The sequence below is a fragment of the Microtus pennsylvanicus genome, chromosome 18 (genome assembly GCF_037038515.1).
Source record: "Microtus pennsylvanicus isolate mMicPen1 chromosome 18, mMicPen1.hap1, whole genome shotgun sequence".
In the NCBI taxonomy this organism is placed as follows: Eukaryota; Metazoa; Chordata; class Mammalia; order Rodentia; family Cricetidae; genus Microtus; species Microtus pennsylvanicus.
The window spans coordinates 36,484,953-36,509,960 of record NC_134596.1 but is presented as its reverse complement, the minus strand read 5'-3'; the positions used below and the strand labels follow the sequence as shown (position 1 = coordinate 36,509,960).

Sequence of the window (25,008 nt, the reverse complement as noted above, 5' to 3'; positions counted from 1 at the left end):
AAAGCTTAGCTTACTGATGTGTAGAATGAATATCTCTATTAACAGATGCACAGAGAAGAGGTAGGAAGAGCACCTTTGAGGAGCTTGATGGCAGGTTTAACTTTGGAAACAGAAAGATGCCTAAGGGGTTGGGGAAATGGCTCAGTTGGTAAGGGGATTGCTGTACAAGTATGAGGATCTGCATTTGGAGTCCCAGCACTCACGTAAATAGCTGCACATAGAGGCGGGTACCTTTTACCCTAAGGGTGGGGGACACAGAAGCAGCAAGATGTCAAGCTGAAACAGGTTCAGTGAGAGGCCCTGCCCCCCAAAAATGTGGAAAGCAATAGATAAGACACCTGGCATTGATCTCTGGCCTATGTTCATGCCCACACGCGTGGACTTTGTACACACTTGCTCACATATCCACGTGAACACATACACAAATCACATATAACACCAAACCAAAAAAAAAAAATGAATGATACTTGGAGGCAGTAGTTTACTATGTTTCAGAACTTGAGTAGTTTCTCAAGGTAACTTCTGGAAGGATATAGAAGAAAAAAAAGATAAGGCTGTAAAGCTAAATGGAAGGAAGGGGTACCTGATGTTTAGTTTTTAAAACTAAACATCAGGTCAGACCAGAGTCAGGTGTTATATACTTAGGATCTCAATACTTGGGAGGCTGAAGCAGGCAGATCATAAGTAGAGCCAGACTGGCTATGGGGAGACCTAGTCTTTAAACAAAGAAGTAAACTGTCCTAGGTAGAGTTGGCCCAGCAGATTGACTTTGGAATAAAGCAAACATTAAGGCATGCAGTGCTGTAGAACAAGTGCAAAGTAGTATTGAGGTAGATTGGATTCCTTCATATTTTTTTAAGTCTCAGAAGCCAGACCATACACACCCGAGTTGAATTTACTCTTTGTTTTTGTTACAATTGATCTGAGTTGTGAAAGATTTTGTCATTCAGCTGTTCTGTAGGCCTTCTGTTTCACTGTGTGGTACTTTGTTCTTCAAGCAGTATTAGCTTGGGTAGCTACTTGAGTTGTTCAGCAAATGTTACTAATTGGATCTACTAAAGCATGCATTTTAAAGAATTGCAGGCAAGTAACTCTTGGTTACATTGTCATTTCTTGCAAGCAGCTAAGGCCAAGCTAGGTCATCTGAATTCCCATTTAGTCATTTTCAACTGAACAGTTAAAGTGAACAGGTTACTAATCCAGTCATGGATAGTTACAACAACCTTATTATAATAGTTATAGCTGACATATTTGTACATCATATATGATACACATTTTAAAGGTAAAACAAGTCATATCTGACTCTACCTTTCTATTCTATAGAATGGATCATAGTTGGGATTTCCTATATTGAATTTGCCACTTAAAATTTTAAAGCAGACTGTAGGTAAAACTTTGAGGTCTAGTAAGAATTCTATTTTGGTAATCAAGCAGTTGTGTGCTAGACTATTTTATAATAATGCCTTTGTGCTTGAAGTGAATCAGATTAGGCGAGATGTGGTAGCACATGCCTGATCTCAGCACTTAGGCGAGTTCTCTGTGAGCTGGAGGCCAGGCCTGATCTACGTAATTCCTGGATTTCAGGGCTACATAGAGAGACCCTGCCTCAAAAAACAAATAAATAAATAATTAGATGGGTAGAGAGGTCCTGCCTCAAATAAGTAAATACATAAAGTAAAAATAAAATTGGAACTTTAGCAGTATTAATCCTTTTTAATTTGGAAACTTGAATCTGTTTTCAGTTTCGTTTGTCAGAATTAGCTAGCTGATAAGAATGGCTATCTAAGTTAACTGAGTAGGATTGAGGGAACAAGAATGAGCCATAGTTCGCATAAACTAAGATTTACTCTGTCACAGACATGTCTCTCTGGCTTCCCTACTAGAACAGAGGATACCATAGAGCAGACACTTGTACAGATGACCAGCCGTCTTCCTGCTCAGTCTATACAGGATTTCTTTTGAAAGTTTTTTTTTTTTAAAGGATAGCTTACAGATTTTACTCCAAAGGGATAAATATAGTCAGAATTGTAACTTTGAAAGTTATAGATAGTAAGGTAGCTACAACTTCTTAGGGCTCCTAAGCAATTCCTTTTGAGATGAATAAACCACTTGGCACTGAATAGAACCCAGGGGAACTGGATTAATACTCCAACACTGATCATTTATGTAAAGCTAACCAGTACTACTCTAACTCTGCCTGAGGAGGTTTTTAAATTAATTACATTTATTTATTGTCAATTATTTTACATTGTGTATGTGAGCAAGTGTGCATGCCATATGAGAGAGAGAGAGAGAGAAAGAGAGCGAGTGAGAGAGAGAGTGTTTGTTCCAGCTTCCTCATGCCCTTTGGGTCCTGAGTTTTGAACTTGTGTCATCAGGCTTGGTAACAAATGACCTTACCTGCTGAGGTATCTTGCCAACTCTCCTGAAAGAATTTTAACAGTTTGTCCAAACCACTATGGAAATCTGTAAATTAAAACTAGAGATTAACCTTTTTTTTTTATTATTACAGATTTAATTCAGTGTACAAATGAGATGAATGTGAACATCCCACAGTTGGCAGACAGTTTGTTTGAAAGAACTACTAACAGTAGTTGGGTGGTGGTCTTCAAGTCACTCATTACAACTCATCATTTGATGGTGTATGGAAATGAGGTAAGAACCACTTTTTAAAAGTACTGTATTATTGTGTGGAGGTTGGGTTTCCAGGATCAGACTCAAGTCATCAGGCTTGCAGGGCATCTACACTTACATGCTGAGACAGGAAAAACTTGATAAGTATATCAAAAACCATGTATATTGATGTGATTACTGATTATTTAACTTGCTTTGCTCATTAAAACTTAGATGGTGACTACTGTAGCTGAATGTAGATAAAAAGAGCAAGTCATATGGCCAAAAATAAAGACGTTAGATTCCGCATTTTGAAGAACAGTAATGAAATAAACTAGAAAGTAGAGCATAGGTCAGAGCGTACAGGACTTTAGTAATGAAATGGAGAAGCAGAGGTAATTCTGAGCACTACGTTCTGTAAACAGCACTGGTCTTTCTAGTCTTCAGTTATAAACTATATGTCTATATCTGCCTGATTTTTTATTATTATTATCATCCATTGATTTGCTGTTTGACTGCATGTGGTTGTCTTTGGAAATATTTTGTTTAGTGGAGGGTTATGCTGTTGACTACTAACGTGACATTTTGCTGAGAGGGACTGGTAAAGAATGTCTTCATCTTAGAAGTTCCTGGTGCCCTTGCTGCTCAGAAGGGTAAACCAGTAAAACCTGCAGAGAGACCTTGATGGGTTTTCTGTCTGGAAAGAATCGTCTTGTTTTCCATGATAGCCTATCAATCTTTGGTTCTTAAACCTTGTTTGGGCTTCTCAGCTCTTCTACTTATTGTGGCGTTGTGTTTAATTAAGCTGCTGTGGAATGATTGAATGAAACTAGATAGATCTATATTACTGAGTAATTTGGAAAGAAAAGATGCTTCTCAAGGGTGAGAAAGACATTTTTGTCTTGTTTGATTACTGAGCCTCACGGTTTTCTGTCACCTCTCATTTTACTACCATCTTAGGCTTCTGGATCAGGAGAAACTCTCCTCTTCTGTGACAGATACCAGTGCAGCTACATCATTCCAACAAATCTTAACTCCTGGCACATTTTTTTTTTATTCCCTCATGGTTCTTATAGCAGTAATCATACTTTGGATACAAAACTGTATTTGGCTTGTTTCTGTGTTCTACTTGTTATAAGTATCACCATATTCCATATTGTTTGTCATCATCAAATAGTTTTATATTTCACTTTTTTATTTTTTAATAATGTATTTATTTTTATGTTATGTGCATTGGTGATTTGCCTGCATGTATGTCTGTGCGAGGGTGTCAAATCCCCTAGAACTATATAGTAACAGAGAGTCGTGAGCTGCCATGTGGGTACTGGAAATTGAACCTGAATCCTTAGGAAGAACAGAACCACTGAGCCATCTCTCTAGCCAGCCCATCCCTCATCCCACCCCACCCCCCTTTTTCGAAACAGGGTTTTTTCTGTGTAATAGCTCTGACTGTAGACCAGGCCGGCTTTGAACTCAAAGAGACCTGTCTCCCTTTTCCTCCTGAGTGCTCTGGGATTAAAGGAGTGCACAACCACTGCCTGTAAAATTAACTTTTTTCCCTCAGTTTTCTTGGGGTATTCATATTATAGCACCATATGGAGATTTGTTTGTAGTTTTTAAAAATGGCATTCTGCGGTGGTGCCTAAAATGTGTACTAGTTAATCACGCAGCAACTGTTAAGGGCATATGTTACCCAGTTGCTTCTGAACCCATTCCAGCCAGTTCATAGATCCAGTTGAAGTGTTTGGGTATGCTACTTAAATGTAACTCAAAACATCTTGGTCTCAACTACAATAATAGTTTCTACTTTTAACATGTGTGTTTGCTTAGAGGTATTTATTCTGAAGAATTCAGGAGCTACAAATACAGCCAACTATAATTCCAGGAAAGAGGCAAAAAAGTATCAGTGTTAGGTTTTAGATGTAGTAATTTATGGTAGTATATTCAGATGTTGTAATGTTCAATGAGTGTAGTTTCAGATGAGGCAGTAGTATGCAGACTAACGTTGCTAAAAGCAAGATAGAAAGTTGACTGCTGTTTCTAACAGTTGGCCACAGACGGGAGAAAGATAGAAAGTTGACTGCTGTTTCTAACAGTTGGCCACAGACGGGAGAAAGATAGAAAGTTGACTGCTGTTTCTAACAGTTGGCCACAGACGGGAGAAAGATAGCACATCACTGTACTTTGTACTTCCCTAGAGCAGCTAAGGGAGTTGCCTTGCTTTGCTTCCCCCATCTCTCCTCTGCCCCTTTTCTCTTTTATTCTCAACTCAGGTTTATCTACTGGCAACTCTGTAGTCTGTGAGGTGTACATAGAATTCCTTTATGCTGTGGTGATTAGAATACCATAGAATGGTAGCTCTTAACAGGGAAGGATATAATGTTTCAACATTTGTTTACAAGTAGAAGAGATCTACTATTGGCTGGTAGGTAGACGTCATGGCTGTTCCATACCAAGCAGATAAAATAGAAACAAGGAATGAGCTGTCCCAATTCCCACTAGTGTTAAGTGGAGAAACCAAGACTCAGAGAAGATCTTTAAAGGTTGATTCTGTGTCATAGGGTCTTGACATGGGATAACTAGAACCTCCCATCCCTTTGTTCCATATAATAGCTAAGTGGCTTGAACAAGTCATTTCTATCTACTTTACATTTCTTGTTAGTGTTATGGGAATACCATAATGAATAAGTAGAATTAGCCAAGGATTCTTAAACTCTTCCACTCATGGTTCGTCTTTGCTCAAGAGAGTTTTATGTCATCTCAGGGTATATGGGTATATAAAATATGTGAACAGGGTCTGTAGAATGGCTTAGTGCATAAAGGCACTTGCTACCAAGGTTGGCACCTGAACTGTATCTCCAGATCTCACATTTTAGGAGGAGAGAATGACTGCACAAAGTTGTCTTCTTACCCCTACAAGGGTTGGATTGTGTATGAGTACACACATACAAAGTATAAAAAAAATGTAAAAAAAGAAATCAGGTATATAAATCTATTTGCTGATAATAAGAAATATATTTTAAAACAATTTTATATAAAACTATCATTTATTAAAAAGTAAGTTTGCATATTGGGTAAACATGCTTTTTAATACTTACATAAAGAATGGGGCTAGTAAGGTAGCTCAGCAGGTGAAAGTTTCAAGCTTGACAGTCTAAGTCAGTACATGGTGTGCACATGGTGGATGGAGGGACCCTGCCCTGCAAACCGTCCTCCTGCAGCCTCCAACATGTGCACTGTGCATTCTCACCTACCTCCCACCTCACCACACTATCATGAACACACAGCAGATAAGGAAGAGAAATTGTTTAAAAATAACTCAAGTTTTGGGTAGATGTTTGACATTGCAGGATATAGAACTTTTCTGTTGTAGCCAGGGCTTGTCTCAGATTCATCATCCTATTTCCTTAGGCTCAGGAGTCTGAGGAGTGCAGTGCACATAGCTGTAAATCTCAGAGAGAGTACAAACTTGCATCAATGTTTGCATGCAGAAATTGTCAGAAGCTATGCCTGCTTCAACAGAGTAGTCACTTTTAATGAGGGAAGGAGGAAATGAGATTATAGAGCTGTTTTCAATGGAGTCTGCGATGTTGTGATTGTATCATAAGCTCTGAAGTGAGTATTTTAATGTGTTTAACCTAGTCAGTGGATAAGAAGTAACCTTTAACATTCTCTTGTGTGTTTAAGAATATTTTCTTTTTTAAAAAAATCGCAAAAATTGGGATAACCAAAAATCTAGATAGTGGAGTTGGAGAGGTAGCTCAGTTAGTAAAGTGTTTATTGTGCAAAGTTGGGGACCTGAGTTTGGATCCCCAGAATCCAATGCTTACGATGAAACTGTGTGAAATAACTTCTGAGGCTCTGCCTTAAAGAAAAAGAGAGAGAGAGATAATAATAAACATATTTAGGAGGGCTGGTGAGACAGTTCAGTAGGTGAAGCAAGGATCTAAGTTTTTGTTCTCTAGAACTTGCATGATGGAGGATGAAACTGACCCCCAAAAGTTGTCCTCTGACCTCCACATATGTGCTTTGACATGTCATACAAAAACAGAATAAATGAGTTAAAGTACAGATATGATCTGGTTATACTTATCTGTGTACTACTATGCTATAGTAAAGACAGAATTATTGATTGTAGTACTTAATTCATTCAATTATTTTGTCTTTAGTATTGTAGTTGTGGTCATTAGATGGTTGGTAATAAATGTACTAATGAAAATTATGTTTTTATGTTTGGTAACTAATGAGAGTGAGGATGGGAACTTGAAATAAGCTCACTTAATATATTAACCATCTCTTTCCTTCTACTTGCAAATTCAAAGTTTGTAAGATGGCAGCACCATAATTTTTTATAATTGTTTGTTTTCCAGCGTTTCATACAGTATTTGGCTTCAAGAAACACATTGTTTAACTTAAGCAATTTTTTGGATAAAAGTGGATTGCAAGGTAAAGACTTTTTGTTTTCTAGAAACCCGAGTAACCCCAAATAATGATTATTGCAGCAGTCAACTATATTAAATCTTCAGATCACATTTGAGTGAATGTCTTCTAATTCGGTATTAAGGTTGTTGTCATAGTTAACACTTGAGTCTCTGAGAGCAGCACGGGGGTGTTGCAAATGTGAGCTCTGGAGCTGCACTGCCTGTGCTATAGCACTTAGAATACATGGACTTTACCTCTGTGTTGTTGTCCATAAGGATAGTCACTGCTCAGTAAACCTAGTTAATAACTAACCCTAAAGTGCTTAGAATAATGCCAGGCACACTAACTAGTTACCTTAAATGTTACTGCTGCTTTTTGGATTTGTTTTATCATAAGAAATATGGTTGACATTGTAATTATAGGGACAAAATTGAATATAGTGTTAATTGACATTGATAGCATGGTAAGGGTTTTCATTGTATATATTTAAATATTTGTTACTGTGCTATGTAACAGCACTTTTACACATGTGCAGATTGTGAGTTGAGCACTCCCACCTGATGCCTCCTGTACTTCTCTAACAGTTCTCTTTGAGTCTGATCACTTTAAATTGCCTTGTTGGTTATAGCCATCTCTGTCCATTCTGTCTTAATGGGGTCCGTTGTCTAGAACTGAATATTCATAGTCTTGACTGCCAGAGCTGGGAAGGCCACATAAAGGATTGCTAACCTATTTGGGAAGATTAACAGTGAGTTTCAGTCTGGGAAATATGATCTTCAGAGAATGTGAGACCTGTTTAGGGCTTTGAGAAGTGGAAGAGATTTCTTAATCTAAGTACACTTGTACAGATAATGTGAAATATTTAAGATTGATAGGAAAAATGAGTATGCGTGACACCTTAGAGAACATGTGTAGTGGTAAACAGCCCTCAAGAAGCTATTCAAACAAAAACCAAACAGAAGACTTTGGTGGGCTTAAATTTTATAATGTAGTAGAGAACTAGGAAAGGATTTTTGTAGGGGAGAAGCAAGTATATTACAAGGAAACAGCCGAAGGTCAAGCTGGATCAGAATAGACTGAATTTTTTTTTTAAGCCATTGAGACTGTTCTAGGCATTGCTCCATCCTAGTATCAAGTTAATGAGAGCCTAGACTATGGTTCTTACAGTGCAAAATAAGAAAAATTTAGTGTATTTAGTTTGATGCTTGTTTCCTTTTGCTAAATGGAGTATGACTTAGCATGGATAGAAAGAAATATTGCTTAAAATGAATATGCTACCAGTAATTCTGGAATATAAATTAAGTGCATAAGACCCAGTGGTAACAGAATTTCATTAGTATTATTTAATTTTAAAAGAAAATTATTTATGTTATGTGTATATATGCACACACATGTGGGTTCCCTCAGAAGTTGAAAGAAGACAGAGGGCATCAGATCCCACGGAACTGGAGTTGGAGGTGATTGTGAGTGCTGCCCTCTGAGCTTCTGTAGGAGTAGCAAGAGATCCTAACCTCTGAGCCATTTCTTCAGCCCCTTGTTCAATTTGTTTTAATAAGAGGGACATAAGGGGGTGTAATCAGCAATACCCCCATTTTGTAATATTAAAAATATTTTTAAAAATAAAAAAAAGATAGAACAGACTGATGGTGTAGTACAATGGGGCACCCCTTTCAGGGAAGATAGAAACTCCTTGTTTGCTGTCTTCTCCCTTCACTTTTGTTGCTTTGGTTTTTGCTTTTGTTTTGTTTTTTATTTGTTTGTTTTTTGAGACAGGGTCTCAGTAGTTCAGGCTGACCTGAACTTCTTGGAAGTCCTTGCTTCAACCTCTCAAGTGCTGGGATTATAGACATAGCCCACCATATCCAGCTTTTCTTGGAGATCTTTTTATTGATGTTTCTTAGCTCTTATTTAACTTTTACTTTAAGTCTGTAGGGGGAAAAAAGCTGCAACAACTATAGAGTCTATACATACATCCCGTTTGTTTTTGTCTAATGAGACAAATTTTCATTTCCTTGAGATGAAAATGAAATAAATTTATTTCGTTTTACTATTTCTAACTTGTATTTTTATTTTATGTGTGTGGGTGTTTTATTTGCATGTATGTCTCTCTGCCAATGTTTGCAGTGCGTGCAGAGGCTGGATAAGGGCATTGAATCCCTTGAATCTAGAATTATAGATGATTGTCAGCTGTCCTGTGGGTGCTAGGAGTTGAACTTTGGTTCTCTGGAAGAGCAACTGGGCCTCTTAACCATATAGGCTTCTCTCAAGGTCCAGAAATTATGTAAAGTTAGAGATAAAGATTTTTAGACTTGTATTCTTTTTGTGAGGAGATAGATAAGTTGTTTATATTCTTGGTGAGATGGCCCAGTAGATAAGGGTGCTTGTTGCCAAACCTGATCCCCAGATCCACATGGTGGAAAGAATGAACAGAGTTCTGTAAGTTGTCTTTGGCCTCCATATGCATGGAGTGACCAGGAACACGTGCGCACGCACACACACACACTTATACATATTTTAAAGACTTATATTCTGGCTAGGTGGTTCGGACACACACCTTTAATTCCAGCACTTGAGAGGCAGAGAAAAGTGATTTTCTTTAATTTGAGGACAGCCTGATCTACAGAGTGAGTTACAGGACAGCCAGGGCTACACAGAGAAATCCTGTTTGACAAACCAAAACAAACAAATATATATTCTATAAAGATTTTAGCAATAAGATCAGTTGAGGTTTGAAGAGCAAGAGGTATTTCTCTCTCAAGGTAAGGAAGAATAATAGGTAAGGGGATGGAACGGAACAGCACGGACCAAAAACCCAAGATGTTTTATAAAGTACATTAGCAGGTCTGAGCCGAGCGAGCGGCAGCAGTAATTCCATTTTTCTTCCTTGTCTGTTTTGTTCTGACTTTTTAGTAAGCAGTCACTAAACACTTGCAGATTGGTAGGTGTCACATCGAAATCAAATCATATGTGTGTGGTTATTATTGTCTTTTGTAAAGCAGATATCAAGTCAAATTAAATCCGAACAAGCCAAGTTAAAAGAAACTGACCTATTTTTCATTGAGAAGCAAAAATTATAGACCTTTGACTTAGACGGTTGCTAAAATACAAGGTTTCTGGTATCTTAAAAAAATATACTGGTAAAGCTTTATGTTGCTGATTATGTTGAAGCAGTGTTAGAGTGATTTATAAGAATTAGCAAGGCTTTTTTTTTTCAAACTATACATAAAACTGGTTGCGCCTTCATCATACATATAACTGCCCTTTTTATTGGACAATGCTTTTCATACTTCTTACATGGTTGGTACATGTGTGTTACACTTTTCCTAAATAATACACAGCTAAAGATTTCACAAGTATAAAAACAGAACCTTCATTTGATTTGAAGGATGGAATTACGGTTCTGCTGGGTGTTAAAAGTGTTAAGTTTGAGTTCTGAGGTTCTTAAATTGTGAAAGGAAACATTTTTCTAACTCGTGAAAAGTAAAGAATAGGCGTGGGGGCCAAATGAAACAAAATAGATATATTTTAGTGAAATTGTAAAGGAAAAAAATTTAAATCCTTATATGATACATCTGAGTCTAAAAATTCTAAAGAGTTTAGTATGAAACTTAGTATTACTTAATTTGCATCACTGAATATAGTTAGGATAACATATTTGTGCTATTGAATAATAAAGTTGTTTTAGTAAACTTTAGATTTTAATCATTCACGAAAACTTTGTTTTGCAGGCTATGATATGTCTACATTTATTAGGCGGTATAGTAGGTATCTAAATGAAAAGGCAGTTTCATACAGACAAGTTGCATTCGATTTCACAAAAGTGAAAAGAGGGTGAGTTATGTTTTTATCTCTAATTCAAATATCAAATACTATAAAACAGGAATTATACAATGTGAATTACAGAACTTTGCCCAGGTCTATAGCTAAATTTTATTTTTCTTTGGAGGAATGCTGTATACTTTCTGTAGTAGGATTTTTTTTTAAAGTTCTATTTATCTTTGTAACAAGTTTATTGAGTTATAGTTCTCATGATTAAAAATTCATCCTTTTAAATTTTATAACCAATTTTAGTATGTTTACAAGATTATGTGCCATAACCCTACTGTGTGATTTTATTTCTTGTAGTTTCTTTCCCCAGCCCCATCCCTGTTCTCCACCCACTCAATTGATTATGTTCAGTTTTTCTGATTGCCTTGTGATTCCATGGGAATTTTAGGATTAGTACGTCAGTTTTGGTTAAAAAAAAAATCAGTCAAGAATTTTAATTAGTTCTTTTGGTTAGAGATAGGGCCTCATGTTTCCCTGTCTGCTTTTGAATTCTCAAGAAATCTGTCTGCTTCTGCCTCCTGTGTCCTGCCTGGCCTTGCTTGCAGCCAGGCTTTTAGAAGTAGGGGTCACTAAATGTGCCGGTCTGTCTGGGCAGTCTCACCACCTGTAGCATGTTTAGTTTCTAATAAACATAGGGTATCTTTCTGTTTGTTCTTTCCTTTACCATTTATAGCTGGTTGTGATGGCATATGCCTGTAATCCAGTGATTGATGAGAGAGGCGGGGAAATCACCAGTTTTCCTTACTTTTACCCCCTAACCCTATCCCTAACCCTCACTGGGGGGGGGGGTGTTTGGGGGAGAAAGAAATAACGTTGTCATAGTACAAGGATTTAGATGGATGCAGCAGATACCATTTGCATTGTATGACTGTTCCAATGGTCTTAAATGTTCCAAAGGTGCATAACTCAACTGCTCATCAGTTCTTGATCCTTTGGTATGAAGAAGTGGTAAAGAGCACCCTGTCTGCTGTGCTCTCAGGGCAACTCATGGTAAAACTCCCTGATGTAGTTTAAGCACTTGGGCTGGGATTGCTTGTTGGCGATCACCTGTATTGCTCAGCTCTGCGCCTTAAACCAAAATCTAGGCAAGACTAGGCAGAAGGCCAAGGGTCCTTGTGTCACAGGAAAACTCATTTCAGGATCCTAGGGCTGAGGACTGCATGCCCTGTGGATCCTAGGCCCTGCCACTGGGAACATGCTGCTACAAGTCACTTGGGGGAAGATAGCTTTGGGAGTGACTGCAGCTCTCAGGCCAGGGCTTACCGTGTCCACTTACATTTTTTTCCCAAAAATTATTTATCATGTGTGCATGGTGGGGTGGGAGCCGTGTATGCCATGGTACATATGTGGAGGTCAGAAGATAACTTTATGAAATTGGATCTTTTTTCCACTCTTATATGTGTGCTGAGGATTGAATTTTTATGTTCTGAGACAACATGCATGTAAAAGTTGAGTTTAATCTTTCTGCATTCTGAGTACTGATCATCTAAGTATAAGAACTATGACATGAAAAGTGTGACCAGTACTTTGATGTCTAGTAGTATTTTATATATAGGCAGCTTTTTCCCTTAGGCTGTATCATGGGAGCTCAGGAAAGAGCCACCGTAGATTTTTTTTTAAATGTATTTATTCATTTTACATTCTAATGAAGTTTCCCCTCCCTTTTCTCCTCTCATCCCCCCCATCCCTCCCCCAATCGACTTCTCCTCAGTTTCTTCTGTTCAGGAAGGGGCATCAACAGAGCATGACTTAACAAGTTGAGATAGGGCTTAGCTCGTCCACTTGTATCAAGGCTGGCCAAGGCGACTCCGTATGAGGACTAGTTCCAAGAACCAGTCAAAGCGTTAGAGACAGTCCCTGCTCCCACAGCTATGAGTCCCATAAATAGACCAAACCACACAATTGTCACACATATGCGGAGGCCTATGTTGTTCTCATGCAGGCTCTCTGCTTGTCAGTTTAGTCTCTGAGCCCCTAAGAGGCCAGTTTAGTTGTTTCTGTGGGTTCCCTTGTGATGTTCTTGACCAACCCTGGCTGGTACAATTCTTCCTCCCTGTCTTCAGCAGGACTCCTGAGTTCAGCCCAATGCATGACTATGGATCTCTGTGTCTGTTTCAGGCGATGGATTAAGACTCTGGTGACAACTGGGGTAGTCACCAATCTGAAAGTATTGTAGAGTATCCTTAGTCATCATTATGTTGACTTTTTCTTTTTTTCTCCTCTAATCATGTTTAGTTCTATCTTAGGTCTCTGGGTCATCCAGCCTCTGGGTCCTGACACTCCAGGCGGTGACAGGGGTAGGCTCACTATCATGGTATGGGTCTGAGGCTGGACCAGTCATTGGTTGCTTACTCCCACAATCTCCATGCCATGCTTAACACCTCCACACTTCTCTAGGCAAACAGAATGTAGGTCAAAGGTGTGTGGCTAGGCCAGCGTTCCAGTCCCTCTACTGGAAGTCCTGCCTGGTCACAGAAGGCCAGATTAGGATGTCTTAGCTGGGTCATTCTTATAGACTGCTGGGAGTTTCCTTTGCTCCAGGTTTCTATATGACCCTGAAAATCCCCCCCCCCCTTTCTGGTCATCTCTTTCAATATTCTACCCTCCATTCACCCCACTTGATCTTCATGTTTTCATCTCTACCTGCCCCCACCCAGACCACCCACGAGATCTCTTCTATCTCACCTTTCCTGGGAGGTTATCTGGCCTCTCTGGTCTGTGGAGTGTAGCATGGCTATCATTTACTTTATATCTAATATCCACTTATGAGTGAGTACGTACCATGTTTGTCTTTCTGGGTCTGGGTTACTTCCCTCAGGATGATTTTTCTTTCTAGTTTATCCATTTGTCTTCAAATTTCATGATGTCATTTTTTTTATATTTATTTATTTATTTATTATGTATACAATGTTCTGTCTGTGTGTATGCCTGCAGGCCAGAAGAGGGCACCAGACCTCATTACAGATGGTTGTGAGCCACCATGTGGTTGCTGGAAATCGAACTCAGGACCTTTGGAAGAGCAGGCAATGCTCCTAACCACTGAGCCATCTCTTCAGCCCCGATGTCATTGTTTTTAACAGCTAACTAGTACTCCGTTGTGTAAATGTACCACATTTTCTTATCCATTCTTCAATTAAAGAGCATCTAGGTTGTTTCCATATTCTGGCTATGACAAACAATGCTGCTATGAACATAAGTGAGCAGCTGTTCTTGTAATGTGATTGAGCATTTAAAGGAACAGTGAGTGTGATGCCCACAGAATTTCTGGTGAATCCTTTCCCAGCTAAAATGCCTGCAGTCAGTTTCCACGTCTGAGAGATCTGAACAGCTGCTGTGTGCTTCAGCTTGTTCTTGAAATTATAGACGATTTAAGTAAAGTAGAATTTCGTTTGTTTTTGTACTTACTTTGTACACAGATTTTCTGTGTAGCTCTAGCTGTCCTGGAACATACTCTGTAGACCAGGGTTGCCCTTGAACTTGGAGATCCACCTGCCTCTGCCTCCCAAGTGCTTGCGTTAAATGTATGTGCTACCACAACCTGGCCTAAAGTAGAAATCTTAAGAAAAATGTAGGCATATGCAAGATATTAAATGGTGAAATCAAGTATTTTTTTACAACCGGTTTGAGTCGAGAGGTGAATTACTTTACCAAACTCTAACTTGTGCAGATTTTTATGTTACGTGTTTAGACACGTCGTAGAAGATTGTAATAAAAGGTTCCTAGGAGTCAGTTCAATAAACTGTTTTCCATGTGACTGTTCCTGAATGAGACATTTTGAGAGTTAATGAGCTGAGAGTTTCAGGTGGTAGCTAAGACACAGAAGTAGAGGGAAGTTTGAAGATACTTTGGAGTTCTCTAAATAATTAGACTATAAGTCTTGGTGGAAATCTTTCCTATCTTTGTGAAGTTGATAATCATGAATTTATGTGTCTGCCAGCTTGGCCAGTGGTGTGATTTTTAAAAACTGATGAGTTTATTATGCACGCTAGGCTGTCATGCCATCGACTGCATCCCCTGTGGCTTTTTATGTAGTCACGTATGGATAGTAATGAATTATTTGTTCATCCAAGGTCATGAATTTGCTGAGTGACTGACTGCAAGGGAGAAAGGTGCAAGAAAATGAAGTATTAGCAAGAGAATGTTTGCAGTAGTGCTGCTTGGTCAGAGTAGTTGTGAGGTTGCAGTTAGTGTCATAAAATGCAGTATCAGTTGAGTCCTTTCCATTTGGGAGCCAGGCGTTGGGATGATGTGAGTACCGCAGGCTGCTGTAAAAAGAGATTTTGAGATAAAGGACTTGTATTGGTTGTTCATTTAGATGTTAAACCAAGAAGTCTGAGACAAAATTTAAGGTATCTGTGATGGAGAAATGTCCAGAAAGTTAAAAAATGATGTCAGCAAGAAGGGAATAAATAAAAGTTATGGTTTCTGGGAAGAGTGTGTGATAGTTATAAGAACAACCTACAAACAGAAATTGTGTTCTCTCAGATTCCAGCAACTGCTACCAACCAGTGTGGTACCTAAGAGAAAACAGTATGGAGCATTTGATAGATACATTAGTGAAACTAACCAGGGTGAAACTGATCAACAGCTGGCTGAGGCAGTCCAGTGTTTGTTTCATTAAACTCTTGCGTTTTGTAAGTTGTTGACATTATTCCTAGTAGGGCTTTGATTAGAGTGACTTGATAAAAAATACTTTTGAAGAACTGACTTCTTTGTAATTTTCTTTGAAAAGACTTTGATGTTTGACTCATAAACAATGCTCCTTCCCTCCCTGGTATTGGGGATTCTCTTTAGGAGCTGGTACATGCTAGGCAAGCACTCTACTACTGAGTTACATGATCAGAATCCTTTTTCCATAATTTCACCTATTCTCACTGTTGTGTGAATACTGTTACACACATGTGCCCTGGTGTGTGTGGAGGTCAGAAGACAGCTGTTAGGAGTTGGTCCTGGGCTTACACCCAAGTCTCTAGGGTTGGAACTCGGGTCCTGAGACTTAGAAATCTGGAAATGTGCTTTAAACTCACTTCACCAGCTGCCAGATGCCAGAGGTTTAAAGTTCTTCTGCAACAGACTGCCCTGGAGGTTGTGATACTCCTGTCCTGTCTATTTATGAACTAACATTACAAACCTGGCTATGAATCAATTAGATAGAATTAACTCATGACTCTGTAGCACTTAATTGTTTAGTGGGTTCTGGCAGTTTTCTTTTACTTTTAAAGAAGTATAAATCTGCCTTTACATGTAATGATGACTGAGGTTCCTGCCATTTCTTGTGATAACTATATAGTCTACCTGGCTGTATAATGTAAACCTTCACTTTCATTTAAAATAGTATTTTATCTGAATGGATATTTTGCTGTTTGTATGTGTGTACACTATTTTTTCTTTTTTTCTAATGCCCACAGAGATCAGAAAAGGAAGGGGTTTGGATCACCTCGATCTGGTACTATGTATGGTTGTGAGCTGCCATGTGGGTGCTAAGGACAGAACCTAGGTCCCTGGAAGATCAACCTGTGCACTTAACTACTGAGCCATCTCTGTACATACACAGCTGGTAGCACTAGTTTCCGGCTGTTGGTTTTACATTTCTTCTTATATAATCCTTACTTGAGATACAGAGTTCAGTAATAACTTAAAAATTTATGATATTTCATCACAGTCTTGTTATTTAAATAGAGAGCCAAATGGGAGATTTAATGGTGAATTATTTTGGTTTATTTTCTTAATAGGGCTGATGGAGTTATGAGAACAATGAACACGGAAAAACTCTTAAAAACTGTACCAATTATCCAAAACCAAATGGATGCACTTCTTGATTTTAATGTAAGTTGATATGCTTTTGTAATTCAAAATTACTAAAAATTAGATAATCATAACTAGTTAGTTAGATAATCATAACTTTAACCCCAAGTCTTCATAATTTTTTACTATGCTGTAATAATGTTTGGCTAGTGGTTAGGGCTTTCTTTGGTGCTAGAATTTTAGTTCATACAGACTAAAACAAGTGATGGGTAAAGTGCTTTGTTAAAATTCTTCACAGGAACTGTAGATTTAAAAAACGTGCACAGCCTTTTCAATATTTCCCTTTTGTTTGGTAGGACTTACAGCATGACAACTACTTAGAAATAAGAGGAGATTCAAATTTCATTTATGATAGATTGCTATGACTTGCATAGTGACTGGCATTTTATTCCCTATAAGGTTTGTTGTTGTTGTTGTTGTTGTTTGTTTTTCGAGACAGGGTTTCTCTGTGGCTTTGGAGCCTGTCCTGGAACTAGCTCCTGTAGACCAGGCTGGCCTCGAACTCACAGAGATCCACCTGCCTCTGCCTCCCGAGTGCTGGGATTAAAGGCGTGCGCCACCACCGCCTGGCTGTTTTTTTGTTTTTTCGAGACAAGGTTCCCTGTAAGTTTTAAATGATGTTATTTGGGTAGTGAGTGTTGACTAAAGGAAATGTTCAGCAAACTACTCATGTGTTTGTTTCATAGACTAGAAAGTGTCACACTATAATAACTAACTAGTGACTTGAGAATGATTTTATCATTTTTTCATTTTTATATATTTGAAAAGGTTTTGTTTTGTGACATTTAAAAATTTTATGAAATTAAAATTTCAGTGTTCACAATAGCACTAGTGACCCATAGGCAGATTCTTGAATGGTTTGCATACTGCTTTTGCTGGTTTTATATAGTGCTGGGTTAGTTGCAGAAGAGAACATAATTCCCAGAGTCTAAGATCTTTCCTTTCATAAAAAGGAAGAAAAGCTCTTGCTTGAAGACACAGGAAACTGCTGTTTAGAGAACATTATTTTGGTTTATATAGAGACTCAGAAGGTCCAACCACGTATGTTTCACTTAATACATAGTTTGGTCTTTCTATGAAATTATTTACTTGTTTTAGAGTCTGTGTTATACTTTATTGTATAGAAAATTTTACTTGCTCTTCTCAGAGGTTTTTAGTGCACGCTTTGTAAACCTCTAGTGTTATAATAAAGTTATATAAGAGGCTTGAGATGTAGGTGAGTGATTTCAAGAGTTGAGGTAAATGGCCTTTTCACTCTAAGTAAATTCTAAACTACAATGAATGTTCAGAAGTTGCTCTTTGCTGTTTGTTTGCTTTCTTATTTCTTTCTTAGAGTTTTACAATAATTGCCTATAATTCTGATTTCTCACAATCATGTGTTGGAAAACTTATGTGTAATGTATATCCTAGGCAAAGTACACTCTTTCTAATAAGCTGACGTGTTTTAATTTATTGTCTTACTAGTAGTAAGGACTCATTTTGTTAGTGTCATTTAAAATATGAGATAAGCAGATCTTATTTTCCATTTCCCCTAGGTTAATAGTAATGAACTCACAAATGGGGTAATAAATGCTGCCTTCATGCTCCTATTCAAAGATGCAATTAGACTCTTTGCAGCATATAATGAAGGAATCATTAATTTATTGGGTAAGTACTGCGATATCTTAGATAACCTTGTGAACAAGTAATACTGTAGTTGCTTATGCTGTTGTGAAGTCTATTTTGACACGTGTCAAATATGTATTTGGAGAAAAGGTTTATTCCTGAACATGATCATTTACATGTATAGCCACACAAGTGGGTAAATTCTCATTTTTTTTAAAGATTTATTTATTTATTTATCTATTTATTATGTATGCAGCATTCTGCCTGCATGTATACCTGCACACCAGAAGAGGGCACCAGATTTCATCACAAATGGTTGTGAGCCACCATGTGGTTGCTGGGAATTGAACTCAGTACCTCTGGAAGAACAATCAGTGCTCTTAGCTTCTGAGCCATCTCTCCAGCCCTAAATTCTCATTTTTATAACCAGAATATTTGGCTATTAGTTAAACTTTGTTTATATAGTTGTAATTTTTTGGACTGTTTCATTTATTTTTAGAAATACTTAAATCTGTAAAGTTAGGTTAGGCATGATAATACATTTTATGTTATGTGTACTTAAATGGAAAAGCCTCTTAGTTCTTTGTTTCAGAAAAAATATATTGCCTTAATATTTATTCTACAATGAACCTTGTAAAACTAGTATGTGTATATATATTTTATCCTAAATTTGAGGCACATGCATGTGTACTGGGGATTAATTCCAGGGTTTCTTGGATGTTAATAAATTATGTTTTATCTCTGGGTTGTATCCCTAGTCCCTAAACTTAAATTTGAAATTAATAATTATTTTTAAGCCAGGCAACACTTTTTTGGGTTACTTTTTACTTTGGGGTGTTTTAGGAATTTATGATGTTTTCTTACATAGTGAGATGTATTTGAAATAGTTAATTTTGCATAGAAAGGTACCTTTTAAATATTTTTTATTAATGGATACTTTTGTTTCCATTAATATAAAAATCCATTAATATGCAGGTATTAAAATTAAATGCTATTATTATTTATAATTAACACTATATATTATTATTAGCAATGCATTATTAATTGTTAATGTCTATTAATCTCTATGTGTGTGCAACACCTGTGTGTTCAGGTGCTTGTGGAGGCCAGATGGATCCCCTGGAGCTAGAGTTGCACACGGTTGATGTGGGTGCCAGGGACAGAATTCTGTTGAGAGACAGCAAATGCTTTTAACCTCTGAACTACTTCTCCAGCCCCTCTTTTATTTTTTAAATTGAGCTTTTAATGGAGTAGAAAAGGAAGGTATTAAATATCAGATGCCAAGTATTTTTATTTTGTATGCCCCTGACCCTTTGAAAGTTTATTGAAATGTGGTTTCCATAGACTAGGACAACATTAGTATAAGGAGGGGTAATTTAATCCAAGAGGACAGGTAAATTATACTTATTTTTCATACAAAACTGCGGAAGTCATAGTCATCGACTTCATGATTGGTAAATGTGAAGCTCTTTATTGCTGTGTACAGATGAAATTTAAGGGAGCTTTTGAAGTGACATTGGGTGAAGTTGCCATCCTAGAATGTTAGTATTGGTATGTTATTAGTAAAGTATTTTGAAACAGATTTTAGTGTTTTAAGTGGAATAACATGTGTTTACACATAAATATCCCATAGCAGTCCTGTGAACAAATAGTCATGTCAGTACACTCCGGTCAGTTCTCAGTTGCTGACATCCTAACCCTCCTAGCATTGCTTCTAACTTGCTTACGTGTTCAAGGTAATCTAGCACTACATTTGTTGTAGGGTAAGTCCTTTGAGAGTATTAGGATCTTTCTGGAGACACGGCCTAATCTTTTTCCTGTTTAAGTAAACTTTAACTAAGAGTATTTTTGTTACTTCTTTGGGCAGAAAAATATTTTGATATGAAAAAGAACCAGTGCAAAGAAGGTCTTGACATCTATAAGAAGTTCCTGACTAGAATGACAAGAATCTCAGAGTTTCTGAAGGTTGCAGAGGTAAGCTGTCTTTTGTTTATATGTATGGATTTTGACGAATCGTCATCCAAATGAAAGAAATATTTAAATATTCTTGTATATTCTATCTATATCTAGTAGTAGTAATATGTACTTTTGAATTCTGTTGGACAATATTAATGTGACATAATATTTAATAATGCACATGCTGTATATTTAATTTATGTGGGATATTGAAAAGTTAATCTACTTTTACATTGTATACATCTCTACAAATACATACACTTGTGGCAGAGATGTCTGTGTTTAGAAGTAACCATTTATTTTTGAAGGCTTAATGTGTTAAGGTGGTAGAAAATGCCCAGTGTCTGCCTAAGTTCTTTTTCCTCCAGACAGGCTTGCAATTGAGTCACGTAATTCAGTGTTTTTGTTCTCCTACATAAGTGACTTTTGAATAGTTAATTACTGAGTATGAGGAGGTTATATGATAATCTAATTTTATAACTCTCTCAATAATTATTATGAAGTTGACACAGAAGGCAGTTCTAGTGTTTACAGACATCCTTTTTTATTCTAGCAGAGACAACGCATAAAGATTTCCCCCTCTTTTTACCCTCTTATCCATCACTGCCAGAAATGCCCCTTCTTTAGAATATTTTGATTACTTACATTAATTACCAAGTTAGTGGCTCTAGGCACTATTACCCTTGTGATATTTTATTCTTTCCTTTTTTTCTTCCAAAAGTCAGAGTTTCTTTGTAGCCCTGGCTCTTTTGGAACTCTCTCTGTAGAGCAGGCTGACCTCAAACTCACAGAGATCCACCTGCCTCTGCTTCCCTAGTGCTGGAATTAAAGATGTGTGCTACCACCACTGCCTGGCATGATACTTTATTCTTTAACAAATGAGGTGACCTTTTTTTTTTTATGATGCCTGTAGACACTTGCTTTGATTCAGACAGGTCTTTCAGGGAGAACTCTGACCTCTGCCCCTAGTCCCTTGTACCAGCTGCATATTAAACTGAAGAGGCAGGGTTTATGCGATGATTCCAGTAAAGTTTGCAAGTCCGTTTTAGTTTGTTGACTTCCCTTTCTGGTCTCTTGCAATTTTTGTTTTGGTAGTTACGGTTACTGCCATACATTTAAAAAAAGCCCTTCCTTATCTCCAGGTTGCATGTTAGACACAGGTGGAATGCATTGTCTGTACATGTCATCTAAGATGAAAGATTCTGTTGCATAGTGTTGTCATGAGTCTGTCTTTGGGCTTGCAGTGCCGTTAGGAAACTTCAGTTCTTAAAGGCAACAGTAATCTCTTGGAATGCATACCAAGGGAACAGTTGTCCAAGTCTGAGTTATGAGCTATTAATATCTAAATAGGATTGGATTAGATTTTCTACTGATTTTATTCTGAGACTCTTGAAAGTTGAGAAAAAGAGGATTATTAGAAAATAAGACATAGGGGAGAAATACAGGTTTCTAATTTGAGTCCTAACTAAATAGGAAGGAAGGTATTTTATTTTGTTTTGTTGCAGTTGTTTATGCTGGTAATTATCTAATGCCTGAACCCCTTGAAAATTCAGTGAGGTTTTGTGGAGAGAGTTACGTCCTGGTTAAATATCACTTGACATTCATGAGAAATCTGAGTACCACAATAAACAGACTTTTAAAAACTATTTTATTTATGTGTGTAGGCACTTGAGTGCCATGGCATTTGTGTTGAGGTCAGAGGACAACTTGTGGAAGTCAGTTCTTCTGCCATGTGATTCCAGGGATGACTCAGGTCTTTGCAACAAGTGCCTCTCTGCTTAGCCGTCTCACTGGCTCCCAAATAATAGGTTCTGAAAGGATTTTCTGTGGTGACTGTCAGGGGAAGCATTTTTTTTTTAAATGAAAAAAGAAAATTAATTTAAGGGAAGTTGGTGTTTTTAGATGTGCTTCTTTTTTATGTCCCAGAGAACTGTTGATAGTCATTCTCATTTCTCCCAGTGCTTCTGTAAGGCATGTTGAAGAGGTGATGTTCATATTGCTATAATTCCACGTGTTAAATACAGCATTTTTTCTTGCAGCAAGTTGGAATTGACAGAGGAGATATTCCAGATCTGTCCCAGGTGAGTAGATTGTTAAAACATCAATCCACTGTCATGTGCACTGCAGTGCCAAGAGAAGGGTTCATTTCTCTCATGAGGAGTATGGTTTTTCCTTACAGCTTTTTAACATTTTACTGTATTTCTGGAGAGTTCTTTAACCTTATTACACATGCAATGAATGATGAACTCATTTCTTATTATGGTGGCCTGTCTGTCCACTGCTGTACTGTAACAGCTGCACAGTGGAAACGCCCACCTGAGCATGGGTAATGAGTGACCCGTGAAAACTGCACCTGTGGCGTTTCCTACCCAGCTTGCAGCCAGATTCACTTACACTAGTCATCTAGCCCAAGGGAAGGGCTTTGTGGATCTTCTCACATTCCCTTCTCCCTTCAGGAGGGAATTATTTAGCTTTTAAGACATACATACACAATTTCTAAATATACATAAACTTTTGTAATCTAGATTCCACATACGGCAGAAAACAGTATTGTCTTTTCTGAGTCTGGCTTCTTTAACTTGGTGGTTTGGCTTCTATCCATTTTTCTGACAGTGTTATGATGTCATTTCACTACAGTGAATAAAAATTCACTATGTATTTCCACTACATTTTTATTTACCCATTCATGCATTGATGAGCAGCATCTAGTCTGGTGCCATATCATAGTTATTGTGAGCAGTTAAGAATGTTCAAGTATCTCTGGTATGTTGGTTTAGAACCCTTAGAGTAAAGGACCAGGAGTTTTCCAGCTGGGTCATTTGCTATTTTTATTTTTTCTTTTTAAAATTTTTTTGTTTTATTCATGTGTCTATGTGAGTGTATGCCATGTGTGTGTGGGTGCCCAGGGAGGCCAGAAAAGGGTATTGAATCCCCTGGAGTTGAGGTTAAAGTTGATTGTAAGCCATCCTGCATGAGTGCTGGGAAACAAACTTAAGGTACTCTGGAAAGAGCAGCAAGTGCTTTTAATTGCTGAGCCTTATCTGACCCCCCCCCCAGTGTTGTGTGTGTAATTTTATGTGTGTAGCATTTGTGACTGCAGGCAAACATGCCAACACACATGTGTGGAAGTAAGGACTACATTTAGAAGTCTGTTCTCATATTTTCACTGTGTGAGTCCAGAAGTTGAGCTACGGTTGTCAGGCTTGGCAGCAAGTGTCTTTACCCACTGCTGAAGAATCACCTTCCAGCCCTGAAACTCATTCTTTTATATGCATATTAAAATACGTATGTGCTTCATTCTTAATACTGTTTTTGCTAAAATTTTACATATATTAAATATTTAAAAATCTTGGGTTCTTACACGATTCTTAGGTTTGATGTTTATCTTTTGTTTTTTACACTTTTGGTGATGCTTATTAGTAATTTCAAGTAGTTTATGTTCCAATAGTAATAATAATAACAACAACAATAAAAGATTATAATTTATTTTTGGTAGCTAAAAATGCTACCAGTAATTAATACATGAAGTATATATTTATTTTTGTTGTTCTCATGTTAGATGACATTTGATTTAATTTGTAAAATGTTGTAATAGTTATGAATTCCTAATATTTGTGTAATTTCAGGCTCCCAGCAGTCTTCTTGATGCTTTAGAGCAACATTTAGCTTCTTTGGAAGGGAAGAAAATCAAAGATTCCACAGCTGCAAGCAGGTACATTGGGTTTTTTTTTTTTCCTTTGAAGGGTAAAAATGAGTCTTTTTTTTGAAGGAATAGATGAAACCAGCTCAAGGTCCTCATTGTATGGTTTTTCTATCCTGACTTAGTTATCTAGAAGATTATGTTTAATTAGAGGACTCCCTAGGGGTTAATGTATTTACTTCCTGCTGTTAGTGAGTGTTGACATATTTGAAGGTAATGACAGTAAGGCTTTGTTCAGAATTGTGGTTTCAGTATTAAAACTCGCCATAAATATCATGCTTCAAAATCAAAAGATAATTTTGTATTAATTTTGCTCAACTCCTGTACTATCGCCCTTGTAGATGCAGTAGTAATACTAGGATTCAGGCCTGGGATGTCTGACATCTTATTTCATTTTTTATACATTTGATGGGATTGAATTGATTGTTGTCAAGTTCTATTTTAATCAAGTCAAGTCCTGAGCTAATTTCCCAGTTTACCTTGTAAATTAAAAATAATAGAAATTATCTCATAATGATCTACTAATAGAATTTTTTTTAGGTCAGGTGTAGTAATTGCTTGAATAATTATCTCGTTTTCTTAGGAAGATTTTACCTTTTTATTTAAAAGAATATATAAAATATGTAGTGAGACTTTTTCTTTGGTTCTTTTTGGTTTTTAGTTTATATTTTGCTGATTTCTCCCCTTTTTATTAATAATTTAAGCAGTGTTAGGTACAATGGCTCTTACCTATAATCCCAGAACTTGGAAAGCTGAGGCAGGAAGAAGGCAAGTGTGAGTTTAGCTTGGTCTCTATGGTGAGTAAGGTCAGCCTGAAATGCTCCTCCCCTTCCAAGCCCCATCAGCTCCCCAATTCCAAAGGGAAAAATCCACTAGTGATTTTTTAAATAATATTTTGTGCAAGATTTTGATTTTATAGTAGGCTTTTAGAAGTACTATAATCATCAAGATGTTAGAGACCATTTGGTTATAGGGAAGAAATAAAAAAATCTACTCACGTGGTTTAGGTATACCAATTTCTCTTAGATATTTATCATGACATCATTGGCTTATTTTTGTCATAATTATGCGACTCATCC

At 37.3% G+C, this 25,008-nt stretch overlaps 1 protein-coding gene across 23 annotated transcripts in view; it reads left to right on the top strand.

The window, feature by feature from the left end:
• Picalm (phosphatidylinositol binding clathrin assembly protein) overlaps positions 1-25,008 on the top strand; it is an 80,863-nt gene that overhangs the window by 26,621 nt on the left and 29,234 nt on the right. For all 23 annotated transcript variants that reach the window (XM_075952840.1, XM_075952852.1, XM_075952838.1 and 20 more), the window contains exons 2-9: positions 2,513-2,655; positions 6,984-7,059; positions 10,764-10,866; positions 16,596-16,689; positions 18,204-18,315; positions 20,141-20,247; positions 22,269-22,310; positions 23,856-23,941. In XM_075952840.1, the coding sequence (XP_075808955.1) occupies positions 2,513-2,655; positions 6,984-7,059; positions 10,764-10,866; positions 16,596-16,689; positions 18,204-18,315; positions 20,141-20,247; positions 22,269-22,310; positions 23,856-23,941 (763 nt within the window). The remainder of the gene's footprint in view (positions 1-2,512; positions 2,656-6,983; positions 7,060-10,763; positions 10,867-16,595; positions 16,690-18,203; positions 18,316-20,140; positions 20,248-22,268; positions 22,311-23,855; positions 23,942-25,008) is intronic.